This window comes from Lithobates pipiens, unplaced genomic scaffold (assembly GCF_037356315.1).
Source record: "Lithobates pipiens isolate NorthernLeopardFrog02 unplaced genomic scaffold, aLitPip1_a1.2 Scaffold_13, whole genome shotgun sequence".
Taxonomy (NCBI): domain Eukaryota; kingdom Metazoa; phylum Chordata; class Amphibia; order Anura; family Ranidae; genus Lithobates; species Lithobates pipiens.
Window position 1 is genome coordinate 511676336 of NW_027507718.1, and position 27392 is coordinate 511703727.

The following is a 27392-nucleotide window of genomic DNA, read 5'->3' on the forward strand; positions in this document are numbered from 1 at the left end:
AGTACTCCTACTAGTAGCTTTTTCATGTGCTGGCCCAGACGCGGAGTCATCCTCGCTGTCCGAACGGTGCTGGTCTGCATCCTCTGAAACGTCAGAACAGGCCCCCCCGAGTCTGAATCAGAGCTTACCCCAGAATAGGGAGGGGGTAAACCCCCCCCCCCCCCCCCCCTGCGCCCGCACGCCGCTTCCACACTGGCAAAAAAAGGACTCCAGGACCCCAACAGAGCATCCATAGGCACCGCAGGTGAAGGGGAACCGGTTGCAATAACAGGGATATCTGAGGAAGAAGTGACAGCTTCTGACGCCATTGCTGACCCACTCTCGTCTGTTATCACTAGGGACCTAAGACAAGCCACAAAATAAAAAAAATGCCCACCCTCCTAGCTGCTACAGACAGAGGGCTGCCCTGCAGGACTCACCACCCTGACCCAGGTACCGGACTGCGACAGCACAGCTGTGCTGTCGCTGTCCACTCTCCCCTGTGCCAGCCACAAGGCATTCTGTCAGTTTTGCACTGTTCCAGACTGAACCAGCAACCCAGTGCTAGAGTAAATCAAAACTGAGGCTACTAGAAAATGGCAGGCGGCCGACTCAGCAAAACACGCCCGAGAGCGCCAGGAAAATGGCCGCAGTTAAAGAAAATGGCTGCATGTACCGAAAAGATAGTTTTTTGTACGCACCCCAAAATCCCCTTCTCTGTAATTCACTGACCGACACAGGTCCTCTCTTAGCCATTGGGTTGTTACACCCACCTTTAGGAGAATACTAGGTCTTACATGTTATATAAACACAGAACCCTTCTAGTACCACCCAGGGGGCAGTCCCTTAGGTAACAACCCTCCAGCCTGCCATGCAGCCAACGGTACGTCAACAAGCAGTATAACAGAGAAGAAGACGACGAAGAGGGAGGTGGGTGCTGTGTCGGTGAATTGCAGAGAAAGGGAGAATCCACCACAAAACCAGGGTACCCTCAACAGGAGTGACTACGCACAACCGCACCAAAAACTGCAGAACATAAAGCAACAGGGCATTAACTTAACAGTACTTATTTTTAATCGAAAAACCAGGAGAAAAAAATATTGCATACTCAATTGCAACTATATGGCCGCCTGCAAAACTTTGCGGCCAAATCAGGCATCAGCCGATGCACTGACATCTACCTTGTAGAACTTGGTAAACGTGTGGACAGACGACCAGGTCGCCGCTTTACACACTTGAGCGACAGACGCTTGGTGTCGGAAAGCCGAAGACGTTCCAATTGACCTTGTGGAGTGGGCCGTGACTGGAAAGGGGGGCACCTGCCCCTTCAAGGCGTAGGCTTGTACTACAATCTGTCTGATCCACCTGGAAATGGTGGCCGACGAGACCGCCATGCCTTTCTTTGGACCCGCCCCTGAAACAAACAGCGAGTCCGACTTCCGGAAGGGAGCTGTGGCAGACAAATACACCTTCAGAGCCAAAACCACGTCCATAGCGTGAAGGACCACCCCCTTAGGATGTGTCGGCTTAGGACACAGATGGTAACACAATTTCCTCATTGATGTGAAAAGCTGAAACCACCTTTGGCAGAAAAGACTGTTGCGGACACAACACCACCTTATCCTTGTGGATAACCAGGTAGGGCAACTTGCAGGACAAGGCCGCCAGTTCCGAACCCCTCCTGGCCGATGTAATGGCCACTAGAAAGACCACTTTCTGAGAAATAGAGGTATCTCCCTGATATTTTCAAATGTCAGTTTTTGCAGCACCGATAACACCAGGTTCAGATCTCATGGGGGGGGGGGGGGGGGGGGTAATGGTGGACGCACCAGAGGATCTACATGTCACACCCCTCGAACAAAAGGTACTTACCAGTGAGAGAGACGCCAGGGGTCGTAAAAAAAAAAAAAAAAAAAAGCCAAGGCTGATTTGTCCTCAACGTCAACGTCGCCAAGTGAAGAGACGACCAATTGTGGTTCATCAACAGTTTTACCGCAGCTTGTCTGGAGGGAGGAAAAAAAAAAAAAAAAACACTATCGCTTCCCTGGAGTCCAGCAGCAAGCCTAGGTACGCCAAACGCTGGGTCGGTACCACCACCGACTTCTTTAGGTTTAACAGCCACCCAAATTCTTGCAAGGTCTGCATGGCGATTGCCACACCCTCCTCTAACTCTGAGGCGGAAGTTGCTCTTAGGAGGAGATCATCTAGGTATCCCACGATCGTGATCCCACGTTGACACAGCAACGCCAAAACTGGAGCCAATACCTTGGTAAAGACTCGGGAGGCAATGCCAAACCAAAAAGGGAGAGCCACAAACCGACAGTGGGCTTCCCCAATTGCAAACTGCAGACACTTGATGCCGGAGGCATATGGGTGTGTGCAGGTACGCATCCTGGGGGGTCTAAGGATGCCGGGGAGTCCCCTTGATGGAGTGCAGCGACTACTGAGCGAACCGATTCCATTCTGAACCTCTGCCCTTTCACAAAGTGAGAGCTTTTAGATCCAAGATAGTAGTTCCCAAGGAGGAAGGGGTACGTCCAAACAGGTTTGAGTAGAACCCCTGGAAACGTTCCGATTCTGGAATAGGTACAATCACCCCACGATTCAGCAGGTCCCTTACGACCCCCCAAGAGGGCTTCCCAGTGAGCCGGGAATCTGTTTGGTGGCCAAGCGAGAAACTATCTTGTAGCCTGAGGAAATCAAATCGCAGACCCATTGGTCGGACAGTCGAGAGGACCACCGGGCTGCAAACTCACGAAGGCGACCCCTCCACCCGAGACATGGGTGGGGGCAAACCTTCATGCAGTAGCACTTTTGTTCGCAGGCTTGCGATTCCAGGGACGTTTGTCCTTCCGTGGTCATCCTGTTGGGCTGGGGACGTTTGGCCGAAGCTCCGGGCAGACGAAAAAGCAGGGTTCTTTCCTACGGCTCCTTAGCCTTCCTGGTCTGTGGGAGTAGAGTACTCTTACCACCAGTGGCATTCTTAATGTCATCCATAGAGGCTCCAAAAAGCCGGTCGCCAAGGAAGGGAAGAGCCGTCAGGGCTTTCTTGGATGCCTGGTCAGCAGAGACCAGCATTTTAACCAAATCAGGCGCCTCAGCACCACTGCTGAAGCCCTGGATAACAGGGGGGAGAGCATCCTGGACCACGCCACAAACTTACTTAAGGCCTTGCACTAGTTGGTCTGCTAGTTCCACACAGACAGAAGCCTGTTCTCCCAATTTGCGGTGCAACAACTTCGCCCACTCAGTGTCTTCGACACAAGTGCAGATGCCAGTACTGGTGGCACAGCTGACCCCACAAACTAAATGCAGGAGTCCCCCTCTATCTACCGGGATTGTGGTTACTTTGTTTAAACTGGATACTGGGGGGGGGGGGGGTCTACGACCTTTGTGCCCACGCACCGCCTCCATCTTGGCAACAAACGAATTGAGGACAGCCGACAAGGTGTCCAAAGGCACTGTGCATTCCGCAGGCGAACCGGTTGCAATTGCCTAGATTTTGGGGGAAGAACCACCAGTTTCCGAAGCCATGCTGACCTTATCCTGTCTGCCACCCAAAGGACTTAGGACAGGGACAGTCCCAGCCTCCTTACTGCTGCTGGGTGAGGGGCTCTTTCCCGCAGGACTCACCACCCTGAAAAGGTTCTGCGTTATCCAGCAGGTAGTGCCTGTAGTCTGTTGGCTCCCAGGTGCAGAGGAATCAGCTCTGTGCCGGTGGAAGCAGCTGCTAATGACGCTGAAACCGCTCTGTAGTGTGCTCAGGCTCAAAGTAAATGGCTTCCCAGCGTCCAGTATAAGGACATAAAAACACAGGGAAAATGGCCACCAGAGCACATGCTGCCGCTAGAGAACACTGAAAAAACATGTTCAGGCTTCCAGAAAATGGTCGTCGGCTTCCAGTATAAAGGAAAAAAAAAAAAAAATATATCACAGGGAAAAAGCCTGCTAAAGCCCAGGAAAGCATGCTTTCCCTTGCCCACACCCAAGATGGTCGCTGATGCAAAAGCCATGAGGGACAGGGCGAAACAATGGCAGTGAAAGCGCTGCACAGGACACAAGTACAGCCTCACAGGCACCTTCCAGGGACATGAAAAACAGGACCCAGGACACAGCCAGCGCAACCCCCCCCCCCCCCAGGTGAGAGCCCCTGCACAGACACACACCCCGCTCTGCAGCATCCTCCACAGGGAGGGGGGGGGGGGGGAAGGAGAAAGGGACAGGGAGAGAAGAGAGGGAGGTGAGGGACCCTCAAATCGACCTCCCAGGTAATGCCCAGCTGCTTAGCCCCACCAAGGCAGGGAGAGCTGTGCTTACCAGTCATGAAGAGCTGGGAGACATTCCATTACAGACCCACTCACTGATCAGCACAGGGTGGCTGCTGGCCCGGCACACTGACGCAGACATCAGTAGCCCAGTCATATGTGTGCCCCGGAGCATAAAAGCTCACGACCACCTCTGGAGCCGAGGTTTCCTTGTGGCCAACCCAGCACGAAACTCTGGTCTGCACATGCTCGATGGCCAGACTGGGGAGACTACAAGGATAAGGGTATCCAGCCTGTCACCCAGCTGGCTGTTGATAGATCACAGGATCTCATCTTGTGCAAAAAGCCAAGCTTCTGCAGGGGAGAAAAAAAAAAAAAAAATAAAAAAATAAAAAAATAAAAAAAAAAAAAAAAGGTCCTTCTTCACTAGGCAAAACAAAAATGGATGACTGCATGGCAGGTTGGATGGTTGTTAGCTAAGGGACTGCCCCCTGGGCGGAACTGGAAAGTCCTGTGTTACATAACATGTAATGCCTAGTGTTCTCCTAAAGGAGGGCGTAACAACCCAATGGCTAAGAGGAGCTGTGTCGGTCGGTGAATATAAGAAATGGCAGCGGTTACCGTGGTGGCCAGTTCCCACATGGCAACACATATTCAAAAAACAGCCCAAAAACAGGGGGAAAACGATCGGACCACCAACCGTCCAGAGCAGCCCCCTGCCAGGACCCAGAGACTCCCCCGGCCAGGTATGTCCACCGCCCCCCCACTATGCCCAGTCACACAGGAGCTCCTTAGCATGGTGGGAGGGAAAGGGACAGGGAGAGACCCCCTAGTCGACCTCCCAGGGAATGCCCAGCTGCTCCATCCTGCTGAGACAGGTGGAACCATACTCACCCCTCCTGCCGGGACTGCTGGACGCATTCCACAGACAGACCCATAACCCGAGCAGTACGGGGTGGCTGTCGACCACGGCTCACCGACACGGACAGCAGTAGCCCGGTCATATGTGTGCCAGGAGCATATAGCTCACCGGCCGCCCCGGAGCAGAAGGGGCACATCGTGGCCGACCCAGCGCATAGCTAGGGTCTGCTCACACTCAATGGCCAGGCTGGGGAGACTACAAGGATCTATATCAGGGGTCTTCAAACTATGGCCCTCCAGTTGTTCAGAAACTACAAATCCCATCATGCCTAGTCATGTCTGTGTGACTTTACAATGCCTCTTTGGATGCGTAGTTTCACAACAGCTGGAGGGCCATAGTTTGAGGATCCCTGATCTATATTATCCAGCCTTTCACCCAGCCGGTTGATAGATCACAGGATCAAAAAAAAAAAAAAAAAAAAAAACTGAGCTGCAGGAAGCAGGGTGAGGGGTTATAGCCAGAGGGACAGCACCATCTGGCTATCCAAGGTCAAGAATTAAGGGAGCTGTGTCAGTCAATGAAGGAGGTTGAGCAGTTACACTTGGGCTGGAAGCCGACTGGCAACTATGCAGAACTGCACCAGATTTTGCACTCTGGTTTTAGTAATTCAACCCCATTGTGTGGTTGACACTTTATCCATCAGTGATGGGGGGGGGGTTGGGGCAAGCAAAACACATCACACCACCAATAGACTTACAATGATTTTAAACAATGTGTGCACTTACAACACGTTATATGGCCACAAATTTGTGGACACCTGGGTCACCATACTTATGAGCATGGTAGACATTCCATTCCCTCCCCTAATTTATAAAATAGGAAAAAACATTTGTCTTTTTTGAGATGCTTCACAACCGCGATTATGGGCTTGCTGGGATGGATACATAGGACTAACAGAAGTGTTGACGATGTAACTTTCCTGGAGAAAATGCTGCAACTGGCACCCTACTGTAGATGGTTCATGCACCAGACCTATGGACCAGTATCCTGCCTACACCTACCTGTAGCTCATCAAAACCAAAGCCCTATGAAACTAGACAAGCAATTTCTTTGAAAGGGAAACATTGGCAAATCTAAAAACATTGATCTTCTACCCATGGGGATTAGCTGGTCTAGAGTTGTAGATATGCAATCAGATCTGAAGGGAACCTGAAACAGCATTTTCACTTGGAAAGGTGTAGGTCTTATCCCTTCGACCCCTCTAAGCAGAAACTGTTACTATAGCTTGGTTGGAGTGGTTGTAAACCCTTACATATACCCAGAAGTGACTGGCCTCAGCAGAGACATGAGAAACAAATACCCCTACATAAGTTGTAACCGTTTATCAGCAGGTTGTATGCTGAAGGTCCTTCCCCTATCACCATTTTTCTTTGCGTCAGGAAAACTTGTCAGAAGTGATTCATAGTGCTCTTAATGGCGTCAAGTACATACCATAAACCAGGGATCTCCAAACTTTCTAAACAAAAAAGGGCCAGTTTACTGTCCTTTGGATTTTAGGGAAGCCAGACACTGGCCATAAGGATTAGAAAACGTCCCAGCGTCACTTGGAGTACACAATGCCCCCATCACTGGCGCCATTGGGAGGAATTGTCAGGAATGGTGCCCTATTGTTAGTGTCATTAGGGGGAATTGTGCCCCCATCATTGGGAGGAACTGTGCCCCTTTGTTGGTGTCAGTGAATGAAAGTACCCCAAGGTCCATTAAAAAAAAAAAAAAAAAAAAAGCAAGAAAAGGGCCACATCCGGCCCCCAGGTTGGAGACCCCCTGCTACAGAGGGATATTCTTTGTTCAGATTTCTTGTCTGAGGTTTACAACCACTTTAAATAGGAGAATAAATCAACTTTAATAAAACAATCTTCAGACCAGATGTTACCAATCACAAGCACTCAACACATATACAATGATCAGGCTGATTTATTTGATTTTTTTTTTTCTTTTTTGAGTGTGTGTGGCCATATCACTTCATAAAAACAATACAACTGTAGAGGCAGTTTTTTTTTTTAAAACGTAGCTTATTTTGTTTCTCTTTCTACCCACCGAGCACATTACGGATCAATGCAAGATGGAGGTGCATGCCATGTGGGCAAATCTGGGGCTGCATTTCCAAGATCCCCGTTTGCCATGTTTTTACAAGTGACGATGAACCATAGCGCCAGGCTTGTAGGGGAAAAAAAAAAAAAAAAGCTTAAGACTACAGCAGGGTTGAGCAGCCACCATGGTGGGGGAGGTCTTCTGTTCTGGAGGAACTGCAAGATCTTGCGCAGTTAAGCTCAACCTTACTCTGCAGCATTTATTTAAGATCAGACAAACCAAAGTTATGGTTTGGTGGCAGTAACAGACTACAGAAAAGTCTCATACTGATTTTTTTAACATGGCGCAGCCATGGCATGTTTGGGGGGGGACGCAACTGTACCCCCTTTGTAACATCACTTACCGTCAGCCACGATGCGTAGCTTAGTGTTTGTGTCATACTAAATCACTCTAATATGAGAAGTCAAGGCCGGTAATTCAACTGCAGCATAATTACAATGGGTATACAGACTTAATTGGGTTTTTTGTTTTTGCAAGAAAATCCGAAGTCCGAGGTACAAGCTGTCGACGGTGAAGTCCGGATAAAAGATGGCGCCTTTTAAACTGAACACTGAAAAAAACCAATGGCTCTCCAGGCTGGAGAACCATCAGGGGTCTGCTCTCCTGAGTAAAGCTAAACACAGACTTGGACCAAGTCCAGACATAAAAGAAAAAAAAAAATATATATATAAGACAACCCTAAAGCTGTGTATTTGCCCTCTGAATGGCACTGAAATGACAACAAATGTTAAATGTCCCCTAAAAATCACAAATGTTGGAATTCAGGTAACCATCTTCATGCTGGAAGCTACAAATCACATCTTCCTGTGAATGGTCAATGAAAAAAAAACCAATGACTGTCAGAGGATGGTGAAAAAATAAAAAATAGAAAAAAAAAAAAAAAGAAACGACGATGATTAATTACGATTCTTCCATGTTGTTTTCACTTTAAATACAACAGCAGGTGGTCTTCTGATGAAAACGGAACCCCCGTATTTTAAAGAAGAAAAAAATAAGTCCGACAAGCATACCACCGAATCCTATGCTGTAAAGGGGGCGGGAACGGCTTTAAAACGCCTGAAGAAAAACATAATCCCACATTTAAGGTACTCGAGTCACAGTGTCGAGTTAAAGCATCGCTTATTAACCACCTCCCCAAATAATCCCCTCATTTTTTTGTGCAGCTTTATCCTGAAGGTATAAGGAACAGTCTTTTTTGTGTATTTTTTTTTTTTTCGTTTTGTTTTTAAAAAGTCGCCTGCAATGTTCAATACTTCACTCCTGGGACAAATTCCTTTGCGTCGGGGTTCAGGGTACTTTTGCTCTAAAAAAGAAAGAAGAAAAACAGAAAAAGGATTAAAACACAGATCAAAAAACAAAAATTGCATTTTAACCACTTCCATCCCAGGCCTATTCTGGCATTCCTCTCCTACATGTAAAAAAAAAAACAAACATTTTGCTAGAAAATTACTTAGAACCCCCCCAAACATACATTTAGCAGAAAGCCCAGAGGGGAAAAAAAATGTCAATCGTAGCTTTTTTGTTGCACAGTATTTGTGCAATTTTTCCCCAATCAGGATAAAAACAAAAAAAATAAAATAAAAAAAACCCCCAAACACACCACAACATTTCCCCCAACCCCCCCCCCCCCCCCCCCAATTTTTTTGTAGAATGTGAAAGATGTTACTCAGTAAATAGATAGTCAACATGCCACGCTTTAAAATACACTTGTGGAATGGCACCAAACTTCAGTATTTAACCACTTCAATACCAGGCACTTTTCAGTGCTGTCACACTGAATGACAATTGCGCGGTCATGTAACTATCACAAATTACATTTTTTATAATTTTCTTGGCACAAATAGAGCTTTCTTTAGGTGGCATTTGATCACCACTGGGGTTTATTTTTTGCCAAACAAAAAAGTTATAAAAAAAAAAAAAACTGGGTTTTCTCCTTCACCGACAGGCACCAATCGGCAGCACTTGGGTGGGCACTCAGATGGGAACCTCTGATAAGCGAACCCCCCCCCCCCCCCCCCAATACCCCCGCCGATCACGTCTCAGCACAAACCGAAAAAAAAAAAGCAGATTACCAGCTCTTCCTGGTTCACACTGATGAGTGGTCACAGCTGATCACATGGTAAAGAGCCTTGGTCAAAGGCTCTTTACCACAATCGAAGATGGTGTGTCAGTTACGCCACACTACCGATAGCTGTGCTGTGTGCCTAGGCGCTGGCTTAGCCTGCTGGATGCCATATGACGCCCAGTCAGTATAACTGAACCATTCCGCTATAGGTCGGGCGGGAAATGGTTAAAAACCTCCATAAGCGATGCTTTAAATTTTTTTTTTTTTTTTTTTTTTACAGGTTACCAGTTTTGAGTTAGAGGAGGTCTAGCGCTAGAATTACTGGTCTTGCGCCAATGTTTCTTGGTGATACCTCACATGTGGTTACATGTGTGGGCGCGAACTACGATGCAGTCGCTTGATGGGGGCACTCTGTATAAAATATAAATATTTTTTATATTTTAAAAAAACCCTATAAGAGCCGGTTCACACAGCGGGCGATGCGAGGCGACACGACTCGCCTCGCTCTCGCAAGTCGCCCCCGTTCTGTACAATGGAACCGTTCTGAGAGGAGCGACTCGAGTCGCTCCGACTCAGAAAAAAGGTTCCTGTACTACTTTTGGGCGACCTCGGGGCGACTTGCATTGACTTCTATACAGAAGTCATCTGCAAGTTGCCGCTGAGGTCGTGGCAGGTCGCGGCGAGGCAAGTCGGAGTCGCCTCGCCTGCAGTGTGAACCGGCCCTTAAGTTTACATTTACTCTTGTTTTTTTATTCCCATTACAAGGAATGTAAACATCCCTTGTAATAGAAATAGGGCATGACCGGTCCTCTTTTACAGAGAGATCTGGGGTCTATAAGTCCCCACATCTCTCCTCTTAGCTGAAAAGCCCGAGATTCAACCTCCCCATTTAGTCTCAGGCTCCCGGATCACATGGGAGAGACTGGAGAAGCGGGAGGGGGGGGGGGGGGGATATCCCACATGCATTTAAACGCTTTTGAGGGAGGGTAAAAACCTGTTAAATGCAACGAACACAATTTTTCAACTGATATGCGTTCTACATAAGCATCACAACCACTTAGTGCAGGGATATGCAATTAGCGGACCGCCAGCTGTTGCAAAACTACAAGTCCCATCATGCCTCTGCCTCTGGGTGTCATGCTGGTGGCTGGCAGTCTTGCTATGCCTCATGGGACTTGTAGTTCTGCAACAGCTGGAGATCCAATTGCATATCCCTACACCAAGTGTATCCATTTGGATTATATCTTGTTTTTATCCCCAGTACAAATTTGATTTTCTTTCTATGTTAAATAGTCTCTCCCCCCCCCTGCTCCTGATATGCATATTATTTGTACATGTAGTATGGTCAATAGTGTGCTTTTGATTTACTTTTCTTGTCCTACCTAAAACACTTTTTCCCCATACAAAATAGTCACCCTGAACCCTTTGATCCCGACACTGACCTAAACCAAACCTTTATCTTGACATTTTTTCCCCATATGTGCGTGTGCGCACGACTGTGTTGCTGCAGGTACCAGTCTGGCCATGGGGAGCACCTAGACCAGGGGTCTCAAACTGGTAGCCTCCAGCTGTTGCAAAACTACAAGTCCCATGAGGCACCAGTAGGCTAACTGTGCCAAGCATGACTCCCATAGGCAGAGGCATGATAGGACTTGTAGTTTCCCAACAGCTGGAGGGCCTCCTGTTTGAGACCCCTGCCCTAGACAAGAACAAGCAATTAACCCTTGCAGTGTAGACACAGCCCAACTGCAAGGAATCTTATCTCAGAGTCAGGCTTTAAAGCAGAAGGGGGAGGGGGGGGATACCATAGAGCAGGGATATGCAATTAGCAAACCTCCAGCTGTTGCAAAACTACAAGTCCCATCATGCCTCTGGGTGTCATGCTTGTGGCTGTCAGTCTTGCTATGCCTCATGGGACTTTTAGTTCTGCAACAGCTGGAGGTCCGCTAATTGCATATCCCTGCCATAGACATAAGGGTTACAGGCTGGTCCGCTGAAACTGGTCTTGTTACAACACAAGCCTGACCATGGCAGTGAAAGGGTTAAAAGCACAACATTTCTTTCTATCCAGGGACACCAACTCTTTAAATCTAGCACCTGCCTTCTGTCCTTGGGCTTATGAAGCCATCAGTAGATCTGTGTAAACTTTACCTGGCCAACATTCAGTCTGTTTATTATGCTCAATCCAAAACCTGCAAATTAGTGCACATTCTAGCCCCCCGGTTCTAGGGACCCGCCTACTGCCAAACAAACAAAGCTGGTCTGGATTACTGTTATCTGGCAGCACCCAGAGATTGCTGTATTTAGTCACTAGTAATCTGCACTGGAATCTGACCAACGCACATTTGCAAAATACAAATCTTCCAGGTGTAGTGTTTAACCTCTTCCCATCCTATAGGACATCATATAACGATCTTAGGATGAAGTGGTGATATCTGAAGGATGCTTGCAGCTACAGGCACCATTCATACACCAGTGTTTCCAGTCAGTGATTCCCTGTAATGTAAAAGCTGTCCTAGGGGCTATTAAGCCGCTGGATTGCTCTGCCGTGAGATCGGGAAGTCAGATTACTATAGAGCTGCCCATGGACCAACTAATCTCTGCCCATCTCTATGACCCTGGGAGGCCAGAAGTGATATCATGACATCACTTCCGTCACAGTTAAAAAACGGCAATTTTTTTCCCCCTGGAAAGCAGAGATTTTTTTTATATGCTTTTCAGGGTAGAGGAGATATCTGGGGTCTCATTGCAATGCCTCCATAAAGAGGACATGTCATTCCTTAATCCTATTACAAAGGATGTTTACATTTCTTGTAAAAGGAATAAAAGTGAAAAAAAAAAAAAAAAAAGAAGAAAAAAGAAGTGTGAAGTTAACACATACGTAGGTTGTGCCCGTGTATGTAAATGGTGTTCAAACCACGCATGTGAAGCATCACCGCGAACGTTACAGCGAGAGCAATAATTCTACCACAAGACATCCACTAACTGAACTGGTAACCTGTAAAACTTTGAAAAGCATAGCCTATGGAGAATTTTTTTTTTTTTTTTTTTTTTTTTTTTTTTAAGTACCAAAGTTGGGTGCCATTCCACAAGTTTGTGCAATTTTAAAAATGTGACAGGCAACATATCCATTTACACTGCGCAACATCAGCTTTTACATTATACAAAGAAATTGGGGTAGATAGCACGGTTATTTTTTTTAAAGTTATGAAAGTTTTTTTTGCATATGAAAAATTGCTGCGCAAAAACCACATGACAAAATAAAATTGCAACGGACGCCATTTTATTCCCTAGGTCAGTGATTGTTAACCTTGGCACCCCAGATGTTTTGGAACTACATTTCCCACGATGCTTAACTACTTTGCAGAGTGCATGAGCATCATGGGAAAGGTGGTTCCAAGGTTCACCATCACTGCCCTAGGATCTCTGCTAAAAATAAATAAATAAAGGGCGATTTGTGTGTTTGTAGGAGAGAAATGCCAGAAGTGGGCTTGGGTGGCAATGGGGTTAAAGCATTATTCCTCACTGGTATGATTCTTTGCACTAAGGCAACCTTGCCCATTGCAAAAAAGATTCCCAACTGAAAGATCACCATAATAGAAGTCCTACCTTTCCAGTGCTTCAGCCACAATCGGCAATTAAACCGCTGTGATTCCTTCAACCAACCACCATATCAGACACTGTCGTGACATGGGGGGGGGGGGGGGGGGGGTCAGAGGAAGGAACCACAGCAGTCAGTGGGGTACACGGGCATCCTCCACATCCAAAGAGGTTAATACCCAAACACAGACGGAGGCTGCAGAGCTGGAACAGAGGTAAGGCAGGATCCACCAGCCATCAGGGAGGAAAGTATATTTCTGTAGTAGAGTACTTTCAGTTGAAAACTTTTGGGGTGCAGAGTCACCTACGTCTGAAAAGAGCCATAGAAACATACAATTCCCTTCCAGCACTGCAAGGTCTGATCTGTTTTGCAAAACTGAACTGCTGCTCTAAATTATGATATTCACGGCTTCTCTCCTCCTTTGAAACCAGAGAAACTTTGTGAGAAAATGCATGCGCTCACCAATGTAATCTTACACCTACACGGCATTAATTTACAGACAAAGCACAGGCCTACGTATAAAAATAGCAGTGCCCTTCATCACTGGTGGAGGAGAGGTCTGGTGTTTGGACTGGAGAGAGGAAGAGAAAGAAACCCAAACCACTATTTGGCATACACAAAGTCTGGCCATACAGCCAGAGAAATGTATTCCATTTTACTAGGAATAGTAACCTGGGGGCATGGGTGGGGGGAGGGTGGGTGGGGGGCAGATCTCCAAGTCTAGGTTGACATCTATGCAGCTGCACTTGATGCGTTTGTCAGGCACTTTTGCAGTGCAATTTGCATTTTTAAAACCCTCATTTTTTGTACGCTTTAAACACACTGTACATTGCTGGTTGCCAATGTCCCTACTAACAGATGAGTCATCAACTAAGCAGGGTTGCCCGCTGACAGCTGAATTATAATAAAAAAATAAAAATAAAAATAAAAAAAGCAGGCAAAAACTAGTCTTAAGGCTGGATTCATACCTATGCATTTAGTGCTTTTTGCATATTTGCACTACAGAATATGTTTCATAGGAAACCATGTTAATCGGTTCCGGACTGACGCACGCCGATGTATGTCGGAAGAATGGCACGGGCAGGCATATTGGCGTACAGGTACCTCCAATCTTTAATGCCACCCTGCCATCGCGAGCACACCGCAATCGTCTCACGGTGCGGCTGAACGGAGAAATGCTGTTGTAAACAGCATTTCCCCATTCTGCCTAGCAACTAGTGACGCTGATCTCTGCTCTATGTGATTGGTGCAGAGATCAGTGTTCACTAAATGAAAGCCCAGCCCCCCACAGTTAGTAACACACCCCTAGGAACACTTAACCCTTACACTGCCACCCCTGGTTAACCCCTTGACTGCCAGCGGCATTTACACAGGAATTGCTGCATTTGTATAGCAGTGATTGCTGTATAAATGACAATGGTCCCAAAAATGTGTCAAAAATGTCCGATGTGTCCGCCATTTCGTCGCAGTTAAAAAAAAAAAAAAAAAAAAAAATTATTAATAAAAATACCATAAAACTATCCCCTATTTTGTAAGAGCTATAACTTTTGCGCAAACCAATCAACCGCTTATTGAGATTTTTTTTTTTACCAAAAATAAGTAGAATACGTATCGGCCTAAACTGAGGGGAAAAAAAATGTTTATATATTTTTGGGGGATATTTATTATAACAAAAATTGTCGCTCTATTTTTGTTTATAGCGCAAAAAAATTAAAAACCGCAGAGGTGATCAAATACCACCGAAAGAAAGCTCTATTTGTGGGGAAAAAGGGACGCCAATTTTGTTTGGGAGCCACGTCGCATGACCATGCAATTGTCAGTGCCGAATTGTAATAAGTGGTCTGGTCTTTGACCAGCAAAATGGTCCGGGGCTGAAGTGGTTAAATGGACTGTAGTGCAAATTCGCAAAAAGCACTAAATGCATAGGTGTGAATCCAGCCTAAAGGGGGTTTCCAGATTCCGAGAAGCCCTCTGCCCGCAGAACCCCAACCACCGGCCAGAGTTGTGGGGAAGATGCCCTTGTCCCCATCAACATGGGGGCAAGATGCTTTGAGGCGGGGGGGCGCTCACTCATCCCCTCCCTTTCCTGACCTGCATGCTCCCTTTTTTTAGTTATGCCCCCTGAATCCATACTAGACTTGAAGGGTCTGGTATAGATAACACACCGTTTCTCTACACCGCCCCCCCCCACCCCAATTTTTTTCTTCTTTATGTAATTTTATGTAAGCGGGGAATCCTGTTGACAGCCACTGACTAATTGGTTAAGGATGCGGCAGCCATCTTCCCAGCCCGGTCCTTAGCATGCAGCTATATACAGTTTATACCTTGGGAGAAAAAAAAAAAAAAAAAGAGCAAAAACACATCAAGAATCGCATGACAAACACTTGCATTTCTGGTGCGATTCCATTGAAGTCTATTACATGCAAAGCTTGGGGGAAAAAAGTCCCCAACCATTTCCAAAAACCGGACCAGCTGCAAAACGCATAGATGTGAAAGTGTACCATAGGAAACCATGTTAAGCATCTGAAGTCAGCAGCTACAGTTTTGGTCTTCCTTTTTTAAAATAGAAAAAGCATGACTTGTAAAAGCGAGAAAGTCACATTAGGTTCAGTCTCAACACCGAAGGAAGGTAAACGTACCAAGATGTCCTCTGTACTATGAGTGTCATTGACTGAGAGACCATTTAACTGCTGCTGCAACTGCCCAACCACACCCTGCGGCAAGTCTCGGGAAGGGATGAACCAGTCTTGGTCTTCCTCGTCCAACATTTCCTGGAAGCAGCGGTCTAGAAACTCCTGCTCCTGTAGCTCCTCTTCCACCTGAAGAAAAGAAAAAAAGAAAAGTGACAAAAAGCACAAGATGTCCATGATATTTTTTTCCTCTTCTCCCCTTTCCAGCCAGCGAGAGCTGGCCCTTTTAAAGTGTCATAACACTGGAGGCATTACATGAGATTCCTGTGGGTGACCATGTGTGCTTCCTGTGATTGGCTGTCAGTGACCATGTGCGCTTCCTAGTCATGTTATTTCTGTGGTTGACCGCCAGTGACCAGGTGTGCTTCCTAGTAATGCGATTGGCTGTCAGTGACCACGTGAGCTTCCTAGTCTTGGGATATCTTGTTGACCACCAGTGACCGTGTATGCTTCCTGGGATTGGCTTCAGTGACCATGCGTGTCTCCTGGTCATGTGCATCGTGTGGTTGGCTGTCAGTGACCACGTATGCTTCCTAGTCAGGTGATAGACTGCCACATTGATCTGTCAGTGGTTGGCAAGTTCAGTGTGGGAGACCACGTGAGCACTCCTATGGCAGCTATGTGTTAAAGCCCACAAGTGTGCTGCAACAATCGTTTGTAAGAGTGGGCAAAAAATGAAGCTTCTGTTGTATTTTATTGCAGTTTTCATGCGGGGGAGGGGGCTTCCCTTCACTTTCTATTCATCGGACACCAATACAAGAAGCAGGGAGAGTGGGTGTCACTGGGATAAGAAGGCAGAGCCAGGAACATGTCACAGGTTCTAGTCCATCTGGGCCCAGACTGACATGAAAGGGACTGCCTGCATGCGTTTGCATGGAACACCTGTGCATCCCATGCAGGCTAAACACAGCCCCTCATACGGGTCAACTGTTACGTACGAGGCCCATCGATCCCTTACACACAGGTGTTATCAGCCCATTTTTTGACCCACGATTACTTTGATTAAAAAACAGACTGCCACTTATCTCTAAGGGTAGCGAAGGATGCTTGGGATGCTGAGGAAGGTGGGGAAACAAGTTGGAACAGACATGGATAACACACACACCATTTATTTCTGTGCTGATCAGTCCAGGATCCTCTGCTGGGATGCCCAAGTGAAAGAAGCCCTAATCTCTATGAACTACATACGTATGGGATAAAAATCAAGACTACGGACTGAATATATCTTCTTGTAATTTCTCTCAAGCTTACTTATGAGCCAATACCCGCTATGAACCACTTAGCCAAAAGACAGCTAAAAGCGTGGTTTGTTGTGGGTGGCATCCATAGACATCCTCCCAGAACACACGTGGGGTGCACATCGGACATGCTCTGTCATTGAGGTAAAGCCCATGCAAACAAATTTGGCAGTTATCGGCATTCCTTTCCTCACGCGCCGTCACAGCATGAGGAGAGGAAAGCCGGTAAACCAACAAGCCTGCCAAGAGCACATTTTACAGTGCCGCCACCCCACCCACCAGTTAAGAAATTACTTATTGGCAAAATTATGACAAAACAAAAAATGCTTCGACAGGCATAGCGACGTGCCAATAGGTCACTGCCTGTTTATGGGTTTGGGGGATGCGTGCCCCTGAGCACCTACTCCTCCGATTGTACACAGTGGGAGTTTGTCAGCAGATCCTGGTCAACGATTCATGACTGAGACCTGTTGATCAGCTGTGTCCAATCACAGGGCTCTGTACAGAGGAAAGGATTACTGCTTTTTTTCTTTTTAGAGATCAAAAGCAAATGGATCTGTAGAAGAAAAAAAAAAGAAAAAAGCAGCACATAGTACACATTCTTAGGCACACAATTAACTTTGATGGGCCCCTAGATGTTAACCCCTTCCCAGCCAGTATCAATCGTACAGTGACAGTGTATAGTAGTCACACTGATCACTGTATTAGCTGCATTGGTGATGTCAGGGTCAGATTACCCACCGCACTCCCATTATAAGGCGATGATCACCATGGGTAGTAAAATAATTAATTCCAGTATGTATACACCGTAGGTGTAGATGCTATAAAACTTTACCGCAAACAAATACACTTTTTTATTGAAAAAAAAAAAAAAAAAAAAGTTCAATCTTTTTGTTTACATAAACAAAAAAATAAAAAACCCCCAGTGGTGATCAAAAATAAGCATTCACAGGCAAAACCTTGTTTGTTTCTTCGGTTACAAGGCCCGGGTAGCATTCAATCTGGCCAAAAATAAGACACTCTGAATGGATTGGGTCAGCATGGCTAGCCCCCGCAAGGACTGCTCCAGTGGAGCTCAGCACAGCTTTACTCGTGACCAACCCCTTAGACACTGGTGAAAAACAGAGGGAATCCCAGTAGTGGGAGGGGTTATATAGGGAGTGCACTTCTCGCCTTGGGGCGTGCCAGTGTCCATCGCCTGGAGGTGGCCCTATAACCCACATAGTAACTACTATGGCTCTGTGTCCCCTGATACAAACACACACGTGGTGATCAAATACCACGTATGGGGGGGAGTGGTTGTAGCGATTGTGCAATTACCAGTTAAAGTAGTATAATGCTGAAAAATGGACTGTTATGAAGGGGGGGTGGAGGTTTAAACCTTTTAGATCTGAAGTAGTTAACTTTTGCAAATAGGAAAGGAAGTTTAAGCCAATCGGGGGCAGAGCTCTGTGTCTGAATTGACACAGGGAGCTATGGCTTTGCTCAAGTGCCGCCCCCCCATAGCAAGCTGCTTGCTGTGGGGGCACTGAAAAGGTGGGAAGAGCCAGAATCACAGAAGAGGGGCCTGAGAAGGGGAGGATCTGGGCCGCTCTGTGCAAAACCACTGCAACAGAGCAGGAAAGTATAACGACTATGGAGGGGCTCCCTCCAGAAGCTGCTCTTCCCCTTTTGACCAACAGGGGGGAAAAAAAACATTGGATTGGGGAGGAAAAAAACCAAAGCCAGGAATATGCACTAATGCAGTTCCCACAATTAGAGCTTACATCAGATACCTCCCTAGGCTATACCATCAGAGGAATCTATCTCCATCTCCATCTCTCTCAAATCTGAAGAAAATGAAAATAAAAAAATATAAAGATGAAAGTGCTACGTGCCCAATCATTTTTTACTATTAGTTTTCATTTTCTTCAGATTCTTTAACATTGCCTTAGGCTGTGTACACATAAGAGCACAAGCATAGTATATGCACACATAGCATGATATTTGGTGCAAACAATCCAGTTCATCTATACTGTGTATTTTGCATATATGGTGTTTGGTCATAAGTTAATATAGGTGTAGCACATATAGATATGTTGTCTGCGCGTAGGTCATGATGGTTAAGGCTGTTTTTTTATGAGTACATTATATACATTCCTCTGATGGTATGGCCTAGGGAGGCATCTGATGTAAGCTCTGCCAATTGTGGGAAATGTATTAGTGAGTGTATATTCCTGGCTTTGGTTCCCCCCCCCCCCCCCCCCCATCCAAGGTTTTTTCCCCCTGTTGGTCAAGAGGGGAAGAGCAGCCTCTGGAGGGAGCACCTCCAGTTATTTTACATTTGAGGAAGCGCCTTTTTACCCCATTTTATATATACACAGTGCTGCCGAAGTGCCTGCGCCATTTGGAGTTAAAAGCACCCCGCTCCTACCAGTGAACTGCTAAAATGAGTGGCGCTTTACAGTGTGAAAGTGCCCTAAAAAGGTGGCCTGGTAGAAACCAGAAGCCCGCCATGACAGCACAATGGAGGATACATCCGCTGCGTTCTTTATATGAAAAGACTCGCTGCCTGGAGGTCATGTTGACCTTCTTGACTCAATATTTGGAAGTTCCTGACCTTGGCACGTACACCCGACCTACTGTTTGCCAGATGAATGGATGGCGCACCGCCTGGCACAGGCTCTGCATAAGAGCTAAGCAAACAGCATCTTCAGAAGGCAGTCGGCAAATACAAAAACTTCTCCCACAGGCTTAACGTAGAATTCCTGGATAAACCCAATCTTAAAATCCGGTGTTAGCGGTTAGATGTACTAGTAAATTTCAATAAACTCAAACTGAAGCCAAACTGCCACTAATAGTTTCTTCCACAAGGAAATAAACTACTTTAATTGCTTCTAAATTGTTTTACACAAAGAAAAGCTGATCATGGTAAGCACCCCTGCCTGTGGTAAATAGATTGACTTAGGGTTGCACCAATTTTTTTATTTTATTTTTTTAATCAGATTATGAATCCTTTCAGGCAAGCACTCGCCAATACCTAGGACCGATAATTTGCGGTGCGATTTAAGTCGATACGGAAAAAAAAAAAAAGTGGGCGCAATATTGCACTGCAAAGAATCGTGTGATTTCCCCCAATGCTCGTGGGTGTATAAGGAAAAGTGCCACCTAGTGGGCAGTTGAAAAAGAATGTTGGCACTCACAGTACCACCTGGCCACACGCAAAATAATCTACCATAGTTGTCCCGATCCCACCGATGACAGCAAATCAGGGCCACTAGGAAGGTGCTTACAGGGCTGGAAGAGATTCCAGGACCCCGTGGGTCTAGGGTAGTGATGGTGAACCTTGGCACCCCAGATGTTTTGGAACTACATTTCCTATGATGCTCATGCCCCCTGCAGTGTAGTAGAGCATCCTGGGAAGTGTAGTTCCAAAACATCTGGGGTGCCAAGGTTCACCATCACTGACCTAGGGCATAAGGGATGTCAGCTTAGGGGCTGCGAGTGCACACTTTTTTTTTTTTTATGTACCCCCTAGCTTCTTTTTATACACAGACAGGAGCAGTGGAAGAAAACGCACGTGATTGACAGGAAATTGCACCGTATTCCTGTAGTATGATTTGCACTCAATTTGTATTGACGCAAAAAAAAAAAAAAAAAAAAACACAACACACACACACACACACCTTTGTTTTTTTTCTAGCAAAAAATACAGATTTAACTTGTAAACAAGTGTCAAAAATAATCAACAAGCAGTTAAACTGTTTTACAGTGCCTGTGCTGTGTAATTTTGCCCCCCCTTAAACTATGGTTTATCATGGCTGTTGAGCCCTGACACCATGGTCAGTTTGTGCCTCTGTCATGCTTCTCCCCCTCCCTGCCTATCAGCTCAGACTGCTGCTGTCGTTTCAACAATCCCCTTATATTAACCGCGTCCCAGTGTAGGTTTTGTAAAAATAAGCTGTTCTATACTGCTTTTATGGGCGCCGCTCCTCCCTCACATAACCGGCCACGCCTCTCCTCTTGCCAGCTGACATCAGGGGTGGGTTTCTCAGCCCCTCCCGCTGTAGCCGTCAGACTGGGCGCTTGACACTACAGAACGGCTTATTTTTACAAACCCACATACACTGGGCACATCAGTTAATGTAATAGAGGGGATTGTAGAGATGATACTCCGTAGCTCAACAGCCACTTTAAGGTTTGACATGTGGGATATTTACTTAGTGCAACTTTTTTGGTAAAATATAAAAAAGACGCAAAGTTGGGCAATGCATTGAGCTGGTGTCCCCCAATATTAGCTTTAGGGGTTTTTTATTTATTTAACAGACCCAATTAGCAATATTGAGAGACAAAATTGGAACTACCACCAGTTTATTCTCTATGGTGTCTTTCAGAAAATAAGAACCGCCTCACGGAAGAATGGCTGGGCACAAGCATGTACCTGTCTTTTTAAGTGCCCAGCTGTGGGTGGGGAGCGCGCTGCGGCCCTGAGCTCCGTGACCGTGGCTGCGGGGCCAGCGGACCCGATCACCGCTGGTGTCCCGCGATGGGGGTCACACAGCTGAAGAACGAGAAGTGTAAACAAACCTCTCCCCGTGCTTCCTAGTGTGGCTGTCACCGATCGTCTGTTCCCTTTTATAGGGAAGGGCGATCAGTGACGTCACATGCCAGGCCACGCCCCCAATAAAAAAAAAAAAACACGTCATACATAACACCTACACTGTCCCCTAGTGGTCAACTCCTTCACTGCCAGTGTCATTTACACAGGAATCCCTGCATTAAAATAGCACTGAATGCAGTATAAATGACAATGGTCCCAAAAATGTGTCAAAAATGTCCCATGGACAAAAAATAAAAAATAAGCTGCCATTACTAGTAAAAACTTTTGTGCAAACCAAATAATCGCTAATTGCGATATTTTTAGTAAAAAAAAATTGCAATTAGTGATTATTTGGTTTGCACAAAAGTTTTTACTAGTAATTTTTTTTAAACAAAAAGTAGAATATGTATCAGCCTAAACTGATGAAAAATAATATATATATTTTTTGGGGATTTTAACAAAAAATATAGATTTTTCTCAAAATTTACGCTATTCTTGTTTATAGCGCAAAAAAAATGGAGGGGGGAAAAAAAAAAAAAAAAAAAGACGCCAATTTTGTTTGGGAGCCACATCGCACGACCGTGCAATTGTCAGTTAAAGCGACTCAGTGCCGAATCGCAAAAAGGGGCCTGGTCCTTTGGCTGCAAATTGGCCTGGGGCTTAAGTGGTTAAACATGTGGGGGGGGGGGCCCAAAACCAAAAACAGCTCTGGCAGCAAAAGTAGAAAAGTTGTTTTCAGACCACCTGTGGAGGACTTTGCTCTCGCCGACATTAGTCCATTACCTGTCTGTTGAAGTCCTCTTCATTCTCCATCCACATGTACTCTGCGAAGGGGTTGTTTTCATTCTCGTCATGTCCGTTTACCACCTGTTCATCCTTGGACTTGTTGTTGGACGTGGAGTTCCCAAGATTTGAACCGTTCATCATGGCAGTTATCTGGCAGCGAGAGATAAACAGATTAAGTAAAACTACAAATCAGCTGTTAGTTGTGAATCACGTGAAAGATCAACAGAGAGAAGACAGGAAAGTGTACTGAGCTCAACACCAAGAAAGCTACAACACACGTATGTGACCGGACATCTATTTTCATCCCCTCTGTAATATGGAAGGGGGGGGGGGGGGGGGGTGGGGGGGTTGGAGAACAGATTTAGGCCTCAATGAATACAAAAACATTTTGTTGCAGCTGCTCCTTGTGGGGGTCTGGCTTTTCTATCTAACACCCCCCCCCCCCATGTTATGCTATGTGCTCGTGGACACACAGGCTTCTAGCAGCATTTAGGGCCAGTTCACACTACTGCGATTTTCATAATAAATTAGTTGGCTGATTGTTACGATTAATCGGGTAATAACCAAAAAAAAAAAAAATAATAAAATATATATACAAGTGAAAATTTCAAATAAAAAAAATTCTTCCATTCAGCGAATGTACAAAGATTTTTCGTCTGAATATTCTCATCTGAAAATGGATCCGTGTGGCCAGGATAAGGCTCAGTGCACAACTATACAGTTTGCTTTTGATCAGTTTCTGCAGTGCGTTTTTGATTTCTCCGTACGTGATTTTAGTGCAATCTAGCATTTTTTTGGGCAGATAAAGAAAAAACACAAATTGCTTCAAAAAAGCATTACATGCTTTTCTGCAGCTTCTCCATTGAAGTATATTGAACCCAAGAAGCACCGTTTTGCATTTAAAAGTCCCTGACCCTTTCCAAATACGCATCGGCTGAAAAAAAAAAAAAGCAGATATGAACGTGTCCAATAGGAAACCATGTAAATGAATTGTAGTGCGTTTCTGCAAAAAGCACCAATAAACATATATAGATGTGAACCAGGTCTGAGCCCTTGTACACACGGTCGGAGATTCCGACGGAATGTGTCCTGTCGGACCGTTTTGTCAGATATTCCGACTGTGTGGTCTCCATCGGACTGTTACCGTCGGAATATCCGACGGACCAAGTTTTCCAACTTGACGGTAAAGTTTTCCGACAAAATGTATGCTCCTATCGGACATACTCCGATCATGTGTAGCCTACTCCGACGGACAAAGTGCCACGCATGCTCAGATCAAATTCCTAGACCAGTGATGGCGAACCTTTTTGAGCCCAAGTGCCAACATGGAATTAAACCTACCAGCAACTCTTTACAGAGGGTGGGACTGATCATCCCTCTGAATGAGCCCTAAGGGACCAAAAAAAACTTACGATTCTGGCTAGAAAAAAACGTTTGTGCTTTTTCAAAGGAGTAGGTTACGCTCAGCAGATGGATGCATTGTGCTCAGAATACAGGGATAATATGGATGCATTGTGCTCAGAATACAGGGATAATATGGATGCATTGTGCTCAGAATACAGGGATAATATGGATGCCTTGTGCTCAGAATACAGGGATAATATGGATGCATTGTGCTCAGAATACAGGGATAATATGGATGCATTGTGCTCAGAATACAGGGATAATATGGATGCATTGTGCTCAGAATACAGGGATAATATGGATGCATTGTGCTCAGAATACAGGGATAATATGGATGCATTGTGCTCAGAATACAGGGATAATATGGATGCATTGTGCTCAGAATACAGGGATAATATGGATGCATTATGCTCAGAATACAGGGATAATATGGATGCATTATGCTCAGAATACAGGGATAATATGGATGCATTATGCTCAGAATACAGGGATAATATGGATGCATTATGCTCAGAATACAGGGATAATATGGATGCACTGTGCTCAGAATACAGAGCCCTTCCCAAAGCAGTGTCCTCTGCCCCCTTCACATCCCCCCACATAAACAGTGTCCTCTGTGGCCCCTCCCCCACAGCACTTTCCTACCTGTGTATGTACAGCCAAAGTTCTCCACATTGCCATGCTTCAGCACCCGAGCCCCTGTACAGAAAGCCGCTCTCCTATTGGCTCTCCAAGTCCAGGAAGGGAGAATCATTCTCTTCCTGGGTATTCAGAGGCATTGCGCGCTGTTTACAGAAGACACTCCATGTCCTTTCCACTGGGCTGCCCTCAGTGCATGAAGGGGGGGGCTTTACTCACATCTGCAGCTCCACTGCCCGATCGTACTCATAAAAGGAAGGGAGCCGGCTACTCCGCACCTGCACGCCAGTGCAAGTGACTGCATTACTGGGGGATTCCCTCTATCCTGGCGGAGCGCTAAGTGCCCACAGAGAGGGCTCGGCGTGCCAGCTGTGGCACGCGTGCCATAGGTTCGCCATCACTGTCCTAGACCAAAGCTATTGGCTACTAGCCTGAACGTAGTCCCGTCGCAACGAAATAACGTCATCACGTTATGTACAAATCGGATTTTCCGACAATTTAGTCTGACCGTGTGTATGCAACATCACTTCCGGAATCAGTCGGAATTACTCCGACGGATTTGGTTGTCAGAATCTCCGACCGTGTGTACAAGGGCTAAGACATTTAGTAACATAATGGGGTTAAAAAGAACAAAAGGAGCCAAAAAAAAAAAAAAAAAGCAGATAATCACTACGTTCACCTTTTTAATTTATGAAACTGTGAAAGTAATATTTACAGTAGCGATTTGCTCTTTGTACTATAAAGGGCTCATTTTAGTTTTTTATCCCCATTAGGTTACTGCCCGATTAATCGATTATGAAAATAGTAAAAAATAAAAAAAAAATCTCGATGCTGCTAAATGCTAGGCAAGTTAAGCATTTCACTGTTAAATAATATCAATGGCCTAAATAGATTATTCTGACCAATGAAACCAACGTTGGACACTTTCACAAGCATCAGAAAGTCTTTTTCCCCAGCAAAAAACACTGCAAAGTGTCTTATATGCATGAGGCCCAAAAAGGTTTTAAAGAGAGTCCCCCTTGCTGGGCACCCACGAGGGCGGCACCGCAAAAACAACCCCCCCAGGGCGGCACCACAAAGACAACCTGCTGGGCCGAGCAATGTAACGTAGGGAAAATGATGATCCGCACTGTGGTTGCTTTTAAGAAAAAAAAAAAAAAAAAAAAAAATTTGACAAGCCACAGTGAACAAACGCAAATGAAAACCGTTGACGCGTTTCAGCTCCCTGGGGCGCCGCTGCATAGACTCTCCCCCCTGCTGGGTATTCCCCAGCAATGATGGTTTGTGCCTCTACCAGCAGCTATGCCCATGCACCGTTCTGGTCTGCTGCCCTCCAGTATAGGATTCTTGCCCGCACCCCCCCACGGGCAAGGTGTCGGAGGACTGCCAACTACATGGGAGTAAAAAGCACTCCCTGCAAACCCCAATACCTTATGCTACTGAACATTTACAAATAACAGAACACAGTTAACCAGGTCTGCAAAACAAGAACAGCCACCCATGAAAACAAGTTTACTAAATCACTACTGCGTCTTCCAAATCAAATATGACAAGAGACACGAGCCAAGGCAACTCGTAATGTGTTTTTATCTGCTCACTATGAGCATGGAGGAAGAGTAATCCCGGCGCATTCACCAACGTGGGGCACAATCATCTCCAACCAGCTGGAAGCCAGAAAGCCGAGTTCAGCACAAAGCATTTAATAGAGAGGTGGGGCGGGGGAAGGTCACCGGCTATACACAGCGACAGACACAACAGCAACACAGGTGGTGTTCATCTACAACTACTTCGTCCTCAGACTTCTCTACAGCTGCCCCCCATATACATTACACAACCCCCAGATCTAATACAGAGTACACCAGCCTGCCCGATGATAGCGTCCCCCTAAGGCTGGGTTCACACTGCTGCGGGGGGGAGATCCGGATGCGATTCGCACCGCACTGCAGTGCAAATCACATCCGATCTCCGTAGCGATGCGAGTTCAGCCATACAGATAGTATGGCTGAATTCGCAGCGCTCCCGCAGCAAACTCGCACGGGACCCTTTTTTGGTCCGCAGCAGAATCGGATCGCATGGGTGTTCACACCATGCGATCCGATTCCTGTGCGAGTGCAGATCGCACTGCGATATGCGGACGGATCTGGGGGTGTCATTAACATATCATTGACACTCCCAGCAGTCCGCATAGGGCAGCGTGAACTGCCGGCGGGAGTCAATCGATGGGGGAAAACGCCGCGGATTTGCGGCGTTCCCGCATCGCTATAGTGTGAACCCAGCCTTAGAGGGAATAATGGAATATTGATTAACCAGTTGCCGACCGCCGCACGCCGATGTACGTCGGTACAATGGCACGGGCAGGCATAAGGACATACATGTACGTCCCTTGCCTCCCGCGGGTCGGGGGCCCGATCGGGCCCCCGCCCGGTGCCTGCGGCGGTCGGTATTCGTGCGGGAGCGATCCCGGACGAGGGGACGGCCATTCATTCATGGCCACCCCCTCGCGATCGCTCCCGACGAATAGAAATCCCCGGTGACATCACTTCCTCTCCTGTAATGTAAACACAGGAGAGGAAGTGATGTATTCTCTCCTCCGTGTCGGTATTTTCCGTTCCGACACGGAGGAGAGCGGATCAGTAAGTTGCACCAACACTCACACACACAGTAGAACATGCCAGGCACACTCACACCCCCCCTTTACCCCCCGATCACCCCCCCAATTACCCCTGCCCCCCAGTCACAATGACACCAATGTCATTTTTTTTTTTTTTTTTTTTTTTTTGCATTGGTGTCATTTGTGACTGTAATAACTGTTAGGGCAGTTAGAGTTAGCCCCCTTTAGTTCTAATGTACCCCCCTAACCCCCCCAATAAAGGTTTAACCCCGTGATCACCCCCCGTCGCCAGTGTCACTAAGGCTGGGTTCACATTGCAGCGGTTTATGAGAACGAATGTGATTCGCACCGCACTGCAGTGCAAATCACATCCGATCTCTGTGCGATTCGAGTTCAGCCATTCGCCGCACCCGCCGCACCCGCCGCAAATTCGCACGGGACCCTTTTTTTGGCCCGCAGCAGAATCGGATCGCATGGGTGTTCACACCATGCGATCCGAGTTTGCAGATCGCACTGCGATAT

At 46.4% G+C, this 27392-nt stretch overlaps 1 protein-coding gene across 1 annotated transcript in view; it reads right to left on the reverse strand.

Annotated features, from left to right (window-relative positions):
• Nucleotides 1-7062: 7062 nt before the first annotated feature.
• Nucleotides 7063-27392, reverse strand: part of PAIP2B (poly(A) binding protein interacting protein 2B) — a 46799-nt gene continuing 26469 nt past the window's right edge. Inside the window, exons 2-4 of the mRNA XM_077478060.1 lie at nt 22214-22366; nt 15563-15742; nt 7063-8560 (exon numbers count right to left, since the gene is read on the reverse strand). Coding sequence (XP_077334186.1) covers nt 8504-8560; nt 15563-15742; nt 22214-22357 — 381 coding nt within the window. The 5' untranslated portion in view covers nt 22358-22366 and the 3' untranslated portion in view covers nt 7063-8503. The remainder of the gene's footprint in view (nt 8561-15562; nt 15743-22213; nt 22367-27392) is intronic.